General features: G+C 51.8%; 1 protein-coding gene across 1 annotated transcript; it reads right to left on the bottom strand.

Moving 5' to 3' along the window:
- Nucleotides 1-13,132: 13,132 nt before the first annotated feature.
- Nucleotides 13,133-14,067, bottom strand: BBK36DRAFT_1195220 (hypothetical protein). Its single transcript, XM_024896884.1, has 3 exons — nt 13,956-14,067; nt 13,818-13,886; nt 13,133-13,670 (listed from the first exon to the last, which is right to left on the bottom strand). Exons 1-3 carry the CDS (start codon nt 13,996-13,998, stop codon nt 13,234-13,236), a joined length of 549 nt encoding a protein of 182 aa, XP_024751524.1. The 5' UTR covers nt 13,999-14,067; the 3' UTR covers nt 13,133-13,233.
- Between the last annotated feature and the right edge of the window lie 448 nt (nt 14,068-14,515).

The following is a 14,515-nucleotide window of genomic DNA, read 5'->3' as shown; positions in this document are numbered from 1 at the left end:
GTACTTCCTGTAACGAAAGGATATTACGAGTTGCTGCTCCTTATGAGGAGTACGACAAGTACAAGTAGAGCCAAGAGGAACCAAAAAAAGCCCGCGGGCAGCTGTTTGCGTCCGAAAGGCAAGTCGAAATTACCGCAGCCTGAGGTAATGGCTGAGACAACTTTTTTGCCCTGTCCTGCCAAAAGCAACAGGCCGAGTTGAGGTCAGAATGTCTTACAACTACACGAGGACCGCAAGATTACATGTACATGTGCTGTAGTATTCCCCCCCTCTGCTGCCTCTTCACCGCAAGCTCCTCCGATGGCGTCCCGTGAGTTGGCGGCATGGCTTGCTTGCCGCATGTCCCTTTGTGAAGTACTACCGCCCTTTCCATACTCCGTCTCTTCTCGTCGTTTCTTTTTTCTGCCCCTCTACATGTATGCAGTTATAATTGAACAGCGCAAAAGAGCGCGGGTCAGGAAAGGCGGTCATGAATGAACCTGAACAACCCCCCCTTGCTCTGCTGTGGCGGATTTGATGCAGCTGCGGAGCCCCGAACCATGTACTTGGTACCCTCCCAGACGCGACCGGGGCAGCGCGGAATGCGTGGCCGCCGCGACTCCGGACTCCGTACTCGGTACTTGGTCGAGGGTCCATTCCCCGTTTGTTGACGGGTCGAGTTATTGATTTCAATTGATTGCGGTGATATCGATAGTAGTAAGACGATGCGACGTTGCCGTGCTGCGCCTCTCGTTGGCCAGCACTCGTACAAAGAGTAACGAAATTACGGAGTTGGAGAAATGAGGTTGGGAGGGCCAGAGATTGAAATGAACTCATCCCGCTTCCCCGTTGCCACTATCATTACGGAGCACCCCCAAGCTATTTAATGAGAGGGACTCGACGCCCACTCGCTGCGCATGTGAGAAGCGCTTGCAAGAGATGCATCGCGAGAAGCCCTCAATTCTGACCGTTTCCATCCATTACTGTTGGTCGCTGCTGTTATACGGTACTACCACCACTACTACTGCTACTTGAGTGAGTCAGTCCGCAGCATTCAATACCCTCCTCATACACACTTCTACAGTACCATCAAAAAAACCCGCAGCTGCAAGCAAAACACTGCCCAGATGCAACGCATGTCATGACGCGGTGGACAATGCAACAAGGTACATAGGAGGAGCCTGTAGGTATGTGCGGTATGCACGTATGTACGTATGTACGGAGTACAGGTGATTTCGTACCTACTGCCGCTGCTGCTGCCGCTGTGAGGAGGTCAACAAGCTCGACTTTGCGCCGTGCTTTTTCTGGAATCCACAGACAGACAGCGGGAGAAACCCCCCCCCCTTGTTGGCCTGAGCTGCTTCGTCTCCGCTTGCGCTGCGTGCTTTTCTGGCGTCGTCCCTTTCCCGCCTCCCGCCTCCCGCGTTCCCTATTGTCTACAGGCCCAGTCGGTGGCTCCCGTATGAGCTACAGGCAGTAGTACTACGAGTACTAGCAGCAGCAGCAGCGGTGCCGGTGTAGCGAAAGAGGTGGATGCAGCTCCCGGGGCACAAGGCATGACCGATCGCCAGTTACGCGCTGATATCGGAGGGCTTGGCGAACGGAGGGGGACGAAGCTGGAGACGAGGTGAGAGAGATGGCTATTATCACTGTGACAAGCAGCTGGGATTCACATGGTGCCTGTAAACTCCAAGACATGGCACTCACCACTACTAATAACGCAAGGAGGGTGATACTATGCCTTGTCTCAGTCGAAAACGTCCCGAAGCATCACCGTTTCATGCCCACTGCCGAACCGCCCCCCGGAAGCGCGGGCGGGACGCAGCAAATAGTATGTACCTTACTACAGTAAGTCCGGATTCGCCAGAAAGCCTCAAGTCCAACTTCTTCTTCTTCTTCTTCTTCTTCTCTCTTTCTGGCGGTAAATGATCTGCATAGGACAAGGGAATAAGCTAAGGGACCCAGCAGGACGCGCTGATGATGAGCTGTTCCCATGTCACTCCTCTTGCTTGTGCTTGTGCTTGCGCTGTGCCTGTTCCTGGATCGTGAGCAGGCATGGGACGAGCGGCGCATGCAGCCAGCATCTGCCACCGCCTTTCCATCCCTTGCCTGCTGCAGCGCTTCCCGCTCTGTGGAGGTTGCGGTGCTTCTTTTCGTACTTTGTACCTCCATACCGCCATACTGCCGCCGTGGGCGTTGTCTGCTGTTTGTATGGGGATGGAGCTGCTGCTGCTGCTGGCTGTGATGATAAAAGCGGCGGGGACTGGCCAAGGGCAGAAATCAAGGCAGAGAGGGAGAAAGAGAGAGAGGAATACCTGGTAACCTTCGATTACTAAGGCCAGTACTACTGTGTGTCTGAACGAAAAGGGCATCTCCTTTCTGCCCACTTCTGGTCGTGCATATCGTAGTCGAAGCTGCATGTGTTGTTGTTCCGTGAAAGGCGGTGGAAGAACAACAACTGGAGCTCGTCACGATACAGACAGAAGAAACCACATGATAGGTAGCCACAGTTCAGTTGTGAGCCAATTGCATGTGCTCTTTTCGTACGAGTGATTACAACGCAACCCGTCCACACAATCGTACGAAAAGGCCCTTCGTATCGCATGCCAATAACGGCGGCTGCAAAACGCCCGAGTGACATACCGCTGCAACTACAGAAGACTCGAATTTGAGCCGAGCGGAACTCGTCTATTATACTGGATACTACAAGTTCCCAGCCCTTGTCGTGTCGTGATCACTATCATATGGCAAAAAAAAAAGAAAGCAATAGTTCAGCTTACGAGCGCTTTCTCTCTGGATGCATCTTTCATATGTGCTGCAACACCGAGAGGGACAGAAAACGGCAGCTGGAAAATCCCCCGCTTTGCTCGCCCATCCCCCGCCTCTCGACTTTTTTGTCTGTGTGTTTTGATCCGTTTTCCCCTCTGTGTTATTCAGCCCTTTCCTCGCTCTCTTGCTCTCATGGTGAGGTACGAGTATCTTCCCTCAACTCCCGAGTGTCCAGTCTCTCACGGCTGCCTCGCTTCGCCATCTCCGGCCCCCCATATCTCTCTCAATCAAAATCCCCATCTGCCCAACCTCGGTCCCCAAATGTATCATAGCACCACCACCAGGAAATCACGCTATCCCGCGCTATTCCTCCGGGGAACTCATGGTAGCGTCGCCTACAAACGTACTAAACTAACCTCCATCCAACATGCAAACCAAACCGGTTGCTTGTGCTTGTGTATGTGTATGTGCTCGTGCCACCGTTCCGTCCGTTACAGACAGATGAGACGTTGGAGACGACCGACCCGCTCCCGCCGTCAGATCGAATCAAGCAATCAGACAAACAGGGCAAAAAAGAAACCAAAAAGACTCAAACTTGAACCTGTGGCTTGCGACACAAGCTCCATCCCGGTTGAGCCACTCACGCCGCCCCTTCGATGCGAGGCGGGAGCAACGGCGTTTTCGGGTTTCCCCCTCCTCCAACAGCTTCTGAAGAGCTGCCAGAGCTCCCGAAGCCCCGAAAGCTGGCGCCTCTTTTTATTGTTTCTTTCAGCTCCAGCTTCCAAGCTCCTGTCTGTTGTTGTTGGCCTAATCGTGACCAAGGTACTTTCGGCTTCGTTGGAAGAACTTGACTGACGGACTCTGAAAACCCCTCACTTCCATATCATGGCTGCCGCCCCTCTTCTCTTGTCTTGTTCCATCACGTGTGTTGACTGCCATCTCTTGGCAACGGCGTTGCTCTCTCGTCTTGTTCATCTACGGCCCCTCCCCGTAACCATCTCAGATTCCGTCTACACGTATCTTGCCCATCATTTATCCCGTTTCGGCAATGGCCCGTCTCTACTCGGGCGCGGCTCAACTCGATCTAGCGCAGACTTCGAACGTTGTCAGTCTTTAACAAGAGCCTCGTCTCATAGCGCGAGGTTCCGGGCCAATCACTTGCTCCATAGAAGCTGACCACCACTCGCTCGGCTCCGGATGAACCTTTGACAACGTTTATTACTTCTACGTTTCTTCGCCGTGAGAACAGGATCAAACCAAGTACATGTGCCCCCAAACCTCAGCCTCAAGTTCGTTCAACCGCTCGAGCACAGGGCAGCCTTGTGGGCTTATACGCGGACTCCGCCACCTTGAGTTCGTATATATTCGTATGGCTTGACGCGGCATTTCTTGAGCTGAGCCACGTGAACTCGGCAGACCAGATTCACGATGTCGAATCCTTGGTACTCGTAGAACTACTACTCCCTACTGCTTTTCGTTGCATTCCCACTTAGCTTACTCGCTCTCATACCTGGAGCATCACAGCTACTACCTCATCACATGCCGGCAGCTCCGCTCAGCTTTACTTCCTTCATCCACTTCCTTTCCTGTAAAACACGCAAAGGAGCGCGTATTAAACCGAGTTCTTACTCCGCCCCTTAGTAAGTCGTCATCACACGATGAAGTCAGCTGGTCGAGGTAATATCTATGATGGCCCCCATAGTAGAGCTAGTGGTAGTAGTAGCTATCTTGCAAGCATGGTCCCTGCTATAAACCTCCGCGATCAGATCGTCGATGATCCGACTCGATTGAACCCCTCTCTCACTACTCTCGGCGCTTATCATAGTTAGTGTCAACTGCGGAGATGAATCAACTTACATGCCTTTCACTCGCCGAAATTGAGGTTGTTGAAGGCGTAATAGACAAGCAGAGGACCTCACGGTGCTCGTTGCACCTCGGTGCAACGGACTGTCTCAGAAAGTCACAGTGATTCTATCCTGAGGAATATTGCCATCTCGACCACTCAAAGGTACCGGTATTCTCAGATGCTGTAACCGGTTCCGTCAGAACTTGAGCTAACATATCGTCAACCAAGTACATCTCTGGCTATTAGCCATATGTAGCTTACTCGACAAACTGCGCATAAATATGCCCGATGTAGAGTCAACTCCCCCCCCTGTGACGTATACGTAGCTCGCTCGCCCACATGAAGAGAGAAGAGTGAAACCTTGTGAGGGCGTCCTCGAAAAGAATGTTTCCAGTTTCGACAGCATGTCCGCTTGCCGCTGAAACGCGAGAGAGCCTGAAACATTACAGTCCTTACTCTGGGGTAGAGACTTTGACTTTCATTGTCAACACATTTACAGACTTTTGCTTAAACGAGGAATAGACGTCGTTATACGATTGATAAAGCAGGAGCTAATGCTCTGGTACCACCCGATGATATGCCCAGTATATGAGTAACCGTCTGGGTTGAGAACCAACGCATCAACTTTGCCTTTCGAGATGGTCAACTTGACCAACAGCGAAGTGTCTCTAGTATCAAAGTCTGAGATCCAAGTGCTCCCAGCAAGAAGTCACAGTTCTAGTTGAGGCCTGAGAACCATGACCCTGGTAGCGCTTCGTATACTGAACTTGGCATGGCGATGCTATCCGTGAGGGACAATTGCTGACTACTCGTAGGGCCAATATGTAAACTGACTCTAAAAGGGGGCATCTTGTCGTCGGATTGAAGTATAGCTCCCCAATGGCCACTTTCAGGTCTCAATCAACCAGCCGCCGTTCACTACCTGATTACCTCTACCGCTCACCACATTCCTTCAGGCCAAAAAATTCGTTACCGGTCAACATGAGTCCGAGAATTCATCAGGGGAACTATGCGAATATCTGCCGGTTTCTGTTCAGCACAGTTGTCAGTGCTTCCGCCCACAACGTTGAAACATTGGGAGGTTTCGCGGAGAAAGGTCTTCATCGTAACAGGGTCGTCAATCTCCATCCCTTCAGAGTTTTCTTCGCCAAGAGTGACCGCTTGCGCGCGCAGCATGCCACCGGGGTATGTCCGTATATCGTCCAGTCTGCCTCCCTTGTTCCGTTTTGTTGATGGAGTGCAAGCGGTTACAGCATGCCCAGCAGACGATCGCCCTCACCACGCCCCCGTCAGGACAAGTTCTTGCGTCCATGGCGACATTCATCTTTTTGCCGTGTCATCACAACTAAGTGGTTGGTGTTTGTCTAGACTTGTGTGTACACTGCTGAGACTTGATAGCGCATGGTCTGTATCGTCGATGTGGTAGGTAGCAGACGGCTTCCGTTCAACATCTCCGACGGTTATACAGACGATGAACACTACATTGGTAACATTGCAATCGCTTGAGGAGGAAGATCAAAACGGTGAAAGATTCAAAACAAACACACATTTGCTTCTTACGGTACTCACCCTCCCAACTATCGTGTCTGAGAAAAAGATGATACTGGAATCATGTCCAATCAGCTACTTATTGACCTTTCATCGAGACTTTGGTACTATGCTGTCATGAAGTCGTGTGCAAAAAAATAAAAAAAATGCAGAGGCACCCAGCTATCCATTACTTGATCATCTTGTTTCTCACCAGAAAGAGTCGTCCAGTCTTTAGCGGAGCCGGTAATTGTCAGCCACAAACTCCATACTTGCCCCGAATCAAAGTTCTCTGTGGCAGTAAGTCTTATTTTCCAAGTAGCCAGACATAGAGAATGGTCACTGGCCACCTTCTAGGTCAAAGATGGCCACTCTCTAGGTCCAGGGTGGCCACTTTCTGGGTCAAGGAGATGTCCAGTGTTACATGTTGACCTAGAGATTGGCCACTTGATCGGTAATCTGACCTTATGGAAGAAGGAATCTTCTCGTCTAATTTCCTATTCTCCTCTAGCAAAGTGGACAATGTCTCTGTACAGCTTCTTCAGTACAGCTTGGGCAGAGGGAAATGGTCCAACTCGTCGTAGTTCTCAACTAAACTATTAATCTGATGAAGGCATACGAGCCGAGAACTCTATATAACTCAACTCGTCTCATATAACCCTGAGAATGATTATTTCTATGCTGCATAGCATGACGTTTGCTGCCACTCTTACCAACCCTTGAAACCCACTCTGAGAATTACCTCTTCAGCTCGAATGCTGCGAAATCTCGGCTCTCATTCATGAGATGCAAGACTTGAGGCTAGGGCTTGGCATAATGATGTGCTTGTTATACCAACATAGCCAAGTTCAACGTAAATCTCTAGATAGGAGAAATTTGGTGTATCTGGACCCTCCTATCATCCAGCAGACACTGAAAAGGCGCAAGCATCTTGATCTGAAGTGGCAAAGCTTCAGTACACCAGTGCCCAGTAACATATCAAGGCTCTTTGCAGACACACCTTGTTAATGGGAAAGTATGACAACACCATTAGACCCCGGTCACTGCGATTGTAGTTCAATGTCCGCTGCTTCGCTTGGTAGTAGCAGCTTCGAGAATGAGGTCGACGAGGCGTACAGACGCCGTTCAGCAAGCTTCAACCGCGAAGCACTCGATTTGAGTAATTTCGGCCCTTTTCAGGGACAAATCAAAGCTCGAAGCTGAGCCCATGATGCCTATAATACCCTCAGCTGTACACATTGATGTCAGAGCTCTCTTCCCCTCATACGTTCACATCCAGAGATACTTATCATCCACGTTACCCAGCGCATACGGCTTTCTCTTTCATTTTCTACACCAGCACATGCGTTCACACCATCTTCAACGCGGTGCTACAGCGGATTTTCCGAGCAGTTGGCATCCCATCAAAACATCCGATTCCGTTCTGGCGGAGCCTTGATGGAACACCATCTTTCATGACAAGTCCCAATCTATTTCCTTTCGGTAAATAGAGCAAGCAACCATCATAGAGAAACCGGCAAGCACATCACACATCTGCACAGCAGCCGAGACAAACAGGCCGCGCTCCTCAAAAGCCCCGAACCACCACACCCCTAGTCAGATGCCGTCTAGATGAAACTCCCACCCACACCAGGCCCGTCACAGCATCAACATCACGCCGAGCCGTATTCCTAAACCAGGAGAAAGCAAGTCAAAGCGCAATGGCATCGAATCCCAGCAACGAAAGATGTCAAAAGCTGAAGGCTCTCGTCCTCCATATCGTCAATGGCTAATCTTCTTCTTCACTTTCTTTCCCAGTTACACCATTTTTCAGCACCCGTTCGCCGAAGGAGACACGGCTACAAATACGGAAAACGAGGCCGAAGTACGATCTACAATTGGAAAAAGGAAAAGAACGAGGCATTGCATGTTGATGAAAAAGCCAATTCGCCGTGACATCAGGCTATTCTCAGCAACATCTGCAGCGCCAGGGGTGTGAGAGTGAGTGTATATGTGTGTGTCATTCATGTCATCTATATGGACACAACAGGTATACACACACATCTTGCTCGATTCATATAAACACCTAGCAAACTCCCCTGCCCTCCCCCCTAAAGCCCCCCCAACCCAATATAAGCCAACATCCATCATCTTCCGTGACGCCATCAGCAGCAGTCAGCGAAAACGATCGCCAATGCATTGCTCCATTTCGGACAAACCGTCCGATCCCAGATTCCTCAGAAAACAAACCAACCAATAAGAAAAAGACTCCGCTTTCTCCAAAAACTTGCAACCTCTTTCTTCTAAGATATACTACTGTAGGTATGTATGAATGTATTCTCTCACAACAGGGAAACTCGCGTTTAGACCCATGCACGGCGACGTCAAGTCCTGCTGGATATGCTTAAAACAAGCAAAGCCGTGCCTTGTTTTCCTCTTCTTCCGTTTTTGTATTCAGATCGTCGCATCATGCTTTGTCTGCACGTTTGTGCTCGATAATGGTTCGCAGGACATGCCGTCGATGACCAATCGGGCCGGGGAGCCTCGTCACAGAGAAGAGGCAAAACGCGCAACTTTTTTCATTCCCTCAAACAGCAATTGGAGGCATCATGTACTCTGAACGTCCAAAAATGCATGTACAGACATATAGGATACGTGTATGTGCGAGTGTCGTTCATCTCCCGCGCCCCGGCTTGCGCTTTTCCCCCTGCCAAGCAACCCTTACCCTGCTCGACATCCCCCCCTGGAACTGTCACGGAAAGATGACATCTGGACTTCCAGATCACACACACACACACGCCCTCTCTTCCCGGAAACAGTCAAAGGCAAGGGGTAATATTGGTTCTTTTTGGCTGTCAGTCCTTGATGGTGGTGTACAATTGATGTACATTGGCGGAAGTTGACTTCCAACGCTTCACCCCCGTCTTGTCATATGTCAGATTTTCTTCTCGTCAATCTTCTTTTTTTCCTTGGTCAGATTCAATTTCTGCATGCAGATGCTTGGATGTACCTGGCTGAGAAGAGAAGTACTGTACAAGATAGACGTACAGGACGAATAGATGGCAGTTCTCTTCGTGTTTCGGCTTTGTGAGCGCCCATGTTGTGCTTCGCAATTCTCCAAAGTCTTGCACAAGATATGGCGAGAAGCTCGTGATGTCCTTTTGCCCTTGTCAAGAAAGGATACATCGCGTAGGATCAGCTATGCTCCAGTCAGCTGCAGAAACCTGCCGATGAGGGTTGGTGATACATGTAGCAGGGCTGCCTCGTGTGCCAAGAACTCGTGTATCTCACATACATGTAGTAGCTGAATCCCTCTACTTTAGTGCAACATCAATCGGAGTTGCTATAAGCCCATTTAGACGGCACATGGTCCCAACATGCTCTCAAAAGGGCGCCATATTATCGAGATCAGCTTTCTATCCAGATATCCTGAGACGGTCTATATCACGGCTTCACCAGATATACCTTTTCTAAAGTCGAAGCATCAGCCTTGCGAATACATGTCTTCGTCTCTATTCTTCATTACTTCAAAGTCCCCTCCCAATTATATCGGCAATGCCCTGACAAGAAGCTCATTCTTCTTGATCCTGAACATGACTTTCATGAATCCGTTCACTCTCGTCCTATGTACGAAACGTTCATTCACGTAAGCCACTACAGCGTAATATACCGGTGTCTCTCCCAATCGATAGCCGTACAGACAGAGCAAGCGTCTGTTACGGTGGGAAAGGAAAGTGAGCAATGTCCAGCTCATGGACAATGTAACTGTACATCTCATACATCTTGCCAAGGCTATTCTCGCGATCTCTCACAACCATCATCAATGATATACATGTATCTGTACTTGCAAAGAGTATCCATGACTTCTCACGTTACACCGTCCATGTAAGTCATCCTCGCAATTGACGAATGAGCTGGTCTTCTCCTGACAGGAGGGTAGATACGCTGGGCTGAGATCCGAGATACTCCCGTCTCAGCCTCCAACTTCAACCCAACCACAAAAGGGAGCCCCCAGCCGCAATGCCAGCAAATCGCGCCCTCTGTAGTTCTACCTTTCCAGGAAGCAAATCGCCATGACCTCACTCGTTCAAGGCTAGCTACTGTTGAGTCGAGTCTTCATCAGAGAGCCAATCCATAAGAGTAGCTAATTCACCAGTCAGTGTGACCTTCTCACAGCCAGCAAAAAAGGGGTGGGCACACGAAGCTGGATCATCAACGCAAGGAGATACGAAACCTTCCAATCATCCGTCGTACCTCAGTTACGCTGGCCATTGGACAAGGCAATCACCAATTTGTCATTATACACGCCGCATTCTCTACGAAGTCGATCTTCTCCTTTACCCGAAACATGCTACCTACCCTGTTACGACATCTTCCTTTCCCATCAGAAGATTGCAGATAATGTTCCATCAGAGTACTACAAATTACCCGGCAGTGAAAGAATCTCGCAGATCCTAGCCATGGTCGCTTTTTGAACCAAGTCAATCTTTGCAGAGATGCAACGCCCAACTCGCTCGAAGCAATCTGCTCACCGTTCAAGCATTCCATGTTGCCTCAACCCAAAGGGCCTATACCAAAGAACGACATGTAGAATGGATCAAATCACAAGGAATGTGATACCTGCCGTCTAAGCAACTGGACAAACTACTGCTACAAACTCTGCTTGTAGGTTAGCCGATCGTCTCCGTGCATGGATACCTGGTCGCCAGCTTGTATCTAGTCTCCTTCGCTACTCCGGAAAAGGCACTCCCGGATCACCTTGGAGGTGGGCAGTCAGCGACCCGACGCGGGTCTCCATCCTGCCGCATTCTTCATCGACTTGGCCGTGGCCTGTGCTCGCAGTGCTTCAACGTTCTTGGTTTCGCCGAAGAAAAGATTGGCATGTGGGCCGGATCCTTTCCCATCTCTGTACTCTGCAGCGCGGATCAAGGGGCAAAGAATGTTTTCTTCGACGGTGACCAATGCCACATTGCCGGATCAGTTGAAGCAACCTGCAAGATCTGGTTGCCTTCTGGGTTGCGGAATGTCCGAGTCGATACAACCGTCAAGCCCGGACCTCGTAGGGCTCCGTCCGAGAGCCCCCCGTGCTGGGCCGATCTGCGCAGCGGAGGAGGTCGACCACCTCCGGTCACGCCACTTGGGCGTACAACCAACATCCTCTGTGTATGATCATGCAATACCAGCTGGTACTGTAGTATGTGTTGTAAGTAGTATGCGGCTTCGCCTGTCGCATTGCGGCTGGGCTAGATAACGACAGCCGTATCGGGGATGGAGCGGGCCGGATCGCAAGGCGGCCACGATCTTCAAGCTCGGGGAGTCCCCAACACTCTAGGTCCTCCGGACAGCGATGGACGGAGGCCCATTTCCGTTCTTCACTCACTCAGCCTCTTCAGGATCGATCGACAAGCGGATCAGGGCAGAGCTTGGCCAGGTCAAAGAACGGCCCTGTTCCCGGCGTAATCTCGCCCTTCGCCGGCATTGCTGCGACCGCGACAGTACGTGCAGCTTCGGAGACGGCTTCCCCCTTTAGCAGCACAACACACACACGTCGAGATTGTCGAGGCCCTCGAAGTATTCGACGCTGGGATCTGTCCGGTCTCGCCCTCCAGAAGGAGCGAAACCGAATGGAGACCGAATGGACAGTGGTCCCGGCCGAACCGTTCCATTGTGGACACGGGCTCTGGACGAGGAGCCTGTAAGATCGTGCCAGGTGCCTCTCGATGCTACAAGTATGTGCATGTACGAGCATGTAGGCGGTTGGCCCTGCTCCATCCGTCTCCCACGCTCGTACAACTCGGGTATTAGTCTGCACATGCGTACACACAGAGAATGCTGCTTTGTGTCGTCCGTACAGATAATCTTGTAAGCCGCCTCCACAGCGGGACACGCAACGACCCAGTCAGAGGGACAGAGAAGGGCCGGGGATCCGCTATCAGTCGGGCTCGCGATTGCTTAAACGATGGCGTTGCATGCACAATGACTTTTGCCGCCTGCAGAGTGAAAAGTCCGGAATTATGCCAGACAAGGTGGTGGTCTGGAAGGAGAAGCCCCGGAGCTGATTTGCTAATGGGAAAAGAAAAAGAGCTCATTAGCCGTTATATGCGGTTGGTTGCACGCTGCATGGCGTGGGCTCTGCTTTTTCCACATACATCCTACCCCTTTGGCATGGGGCTGGAGCATCTGCGAGGGCATATCCAGGATTCGTCTGCTGTGGTGCTACACTATCTCCGCGTAGGACAGAGTGTGCTGTACGGCTGTATTCCGCACTCGTTAGCAATGCAACTTGAACATGTGGAAAAGAGCCGGCAGTCTGGCCAGACTACAGTAGTATGTGTGACAGGCTGTCGTCCAAAGACAGGACAGGCAACCCCCCCCCCCTTGACACACTCGGTGGTCGCTACTTTCTGCCGCGATGGTCAAAGTTACATCGTTAGCAGTCACGCTTTTTGGACCTCTCTGAACAAGCATGAGTTCATACATGTATCATGCGCCCGTCAGTACACGGTACAGAGCAAGAGATGAGATCCTCATCGAGGAAAGCCAGGATTGCCCAAAAGGTCGACATGCGTCACGGCTAGGGGTTGGGGAGAACAGCCTGCGCTTCCGAGGCGCTCGAGCTGGCTAACCAGAGGGCCTCAGGAGCAGAATATGACTTGCCCAGTCCCGCCAGGCTACCCCGTATCTGGATTGCCAGCCATCAGATATGGAGGCAGATCTTCGCGGTGCGGAGCATTCGTGTTCCCGCCCGCCATGGAACCTTGGAGCCGGAGGGCGTCGCCGTGGACGTGGACAAAGCAGAGCAACGCTCGTGCTACCGGCAGTACCAATTGCTCCAAAGACGTATGTATATGCGTACAAGCAACAGCAAGTAGCAAGCCGACACGACAAAAGCAGCGCAGGCGAGCGCTCAGAATAGAGACGAGCGCTAATTGCAGGTTGACTTGCAGCCAGCGCGTGCCAGTCGGCTTCGTCCAGATACATCCGTGCATCATATGTACATATAGCCAGAAGTCCACGAATAGTATGTACTAGTACTGCCAGAGAGCGGCGAGGCGAGGCGAGCACAGCATTTGGCGAGATGAACGGCGCTGCAAGGAGCACAAGAGCATCCAGTCAATCAGGCGGCTGCGATCCTAGGCAATGAGCCACCGGAACTGGCCGGGGGACCCCCTTTGTTCCTTTTCGTCTCTTTCCATGTCCCACTGATCCTTGGACAGGACCCCCTTGGCGATGCTGCAGCTCGGGATGAGATTCTCCAGCACTGGCTTCGTTGGCGCCTCGGAATGCCAGCATCGAGCTGGTTGTGCGATTTCATGAGCTGGCCGCTGCCTTAGGCCAGATCGCGGATCAGTCGCTTTGCTGCCGTCGACATATGTCGAGCATGACGAAGCCGCCCGCGGCATGGCGGTGAGCTTCTCGGCGGCCTGATAGAATGCAAGATGCTGCGCGCCTGGCCTGAGAGATACAGCAGACAGCGGAAAGGTGACGAGAAGATTTGACAGATCAGAGTGGATTGTCGACTGGATTTTCGGCGGCTCAAGGCGGTTAGTGGCCGGCGGCTGGTGCTGTACTGTGGACCGAGTCTATGAACAGGGCTTCAGGGGGCTTCAAGGGGCCGCTCATGAGCTGTTGTTGCGGCCTTCCCTCAGGTTGGTGCCACCCGCGGCAGCGCTTCACGGTCACCAGTCGAATCCTCCAGCGTCAGATCTAGTCATACCAGGCATTGGTACGAAGTACAGACCAGCCAAGGCACGGCTGAAGTTGTACTGCCGGATCGCATGTGGTACTGGCAGAGTCACAGGTCCTGTTCGTTTGTACTGCAAGGCCCCATCTACCCACGACCCAGTCCTCGTACCTGGCAGTTGGACAGCGGCTATCGTCAAAGGCTCCATGTCCATAGTGGCCCCCTGTGAGCCAAGGTGGTGATTCCCCCGCTGACCTGCGTGGATGGAGAGGCCAAGCGGTTCTTAACCTTCTTCCCCTGGCGTTACCAAGCATCGCGAGAGCCTGGAAGATGCCGGGGGGGGCTTGTAGAAGCACAAGAAGGGGTCATTGGAGAATCCAAGGTCGCAGCCAACGGAGGGTATACATGTGCATGCGCTAGGTATCGTATGCCACGACTCTCACGAGGCATGAGACCTTCAGAGTCGGCGTCGATCTTGCAACCGCAGGCGTCATGCGCACAAACCACGGAGAATAAACCGGCAACTTCCCTGTGTTCCGCTCGCGATAATCCGTGGCCAATGCCTGGGCAGAGTTGTGGCGCTGCGCTGCATGTTGGCTTGGGATTGCGGGATAGTGCTTGAACAAGTCGCACGAGATGTGAAAGGGCCTCCTAACAGAGCACGGTGCTGGGATAAGCAACCGGTAGTTGCCCACGCAGGGGCAGAATGGAGTCACCGTCGCCATGGGGAG

Source organism: Trichoderma citrinoviride (genome assembly GCF_003025115.1).
Source record: "Trichoderma citrinoviride strain TUCIM 6016 unplaced genomic scaffold BBK36scaffold_4, whole genome shotgun sequence".
NCBI lineage: Eukaryota > Fungi > Ascomycota > Sordariomycetes > Hypocreales > Hypocreaceae > Trichoderma > Trichoderma citrinoviride.
This window is presented reverse-complemented; position numbering and strand designations above follow the sequence as displayed.

Coding starts and splice junctions, on each gene's coding strand:
- BBK36DRAFT_1195220 (XM_024896884.1), bottom strand. CDS start 13,998: ATGGACATGGAGCCTTTGACGATAGCCGCTGTCCAACTGCCAG. Junction 13,887..13,955: donor AGCCGCTGTCCAACTGCCAG/GTACGAGGACTG, acceptor TGACTCTGCCAG/TACCACATGCGATCCGGCAG. Junction 13,671..13,817: donor GTACTTCGTACCAATGCCTG/GTATGACTAGAT, acceptor CTCGGTCCACAG/TACAGCACCAGCCGCCGGCC.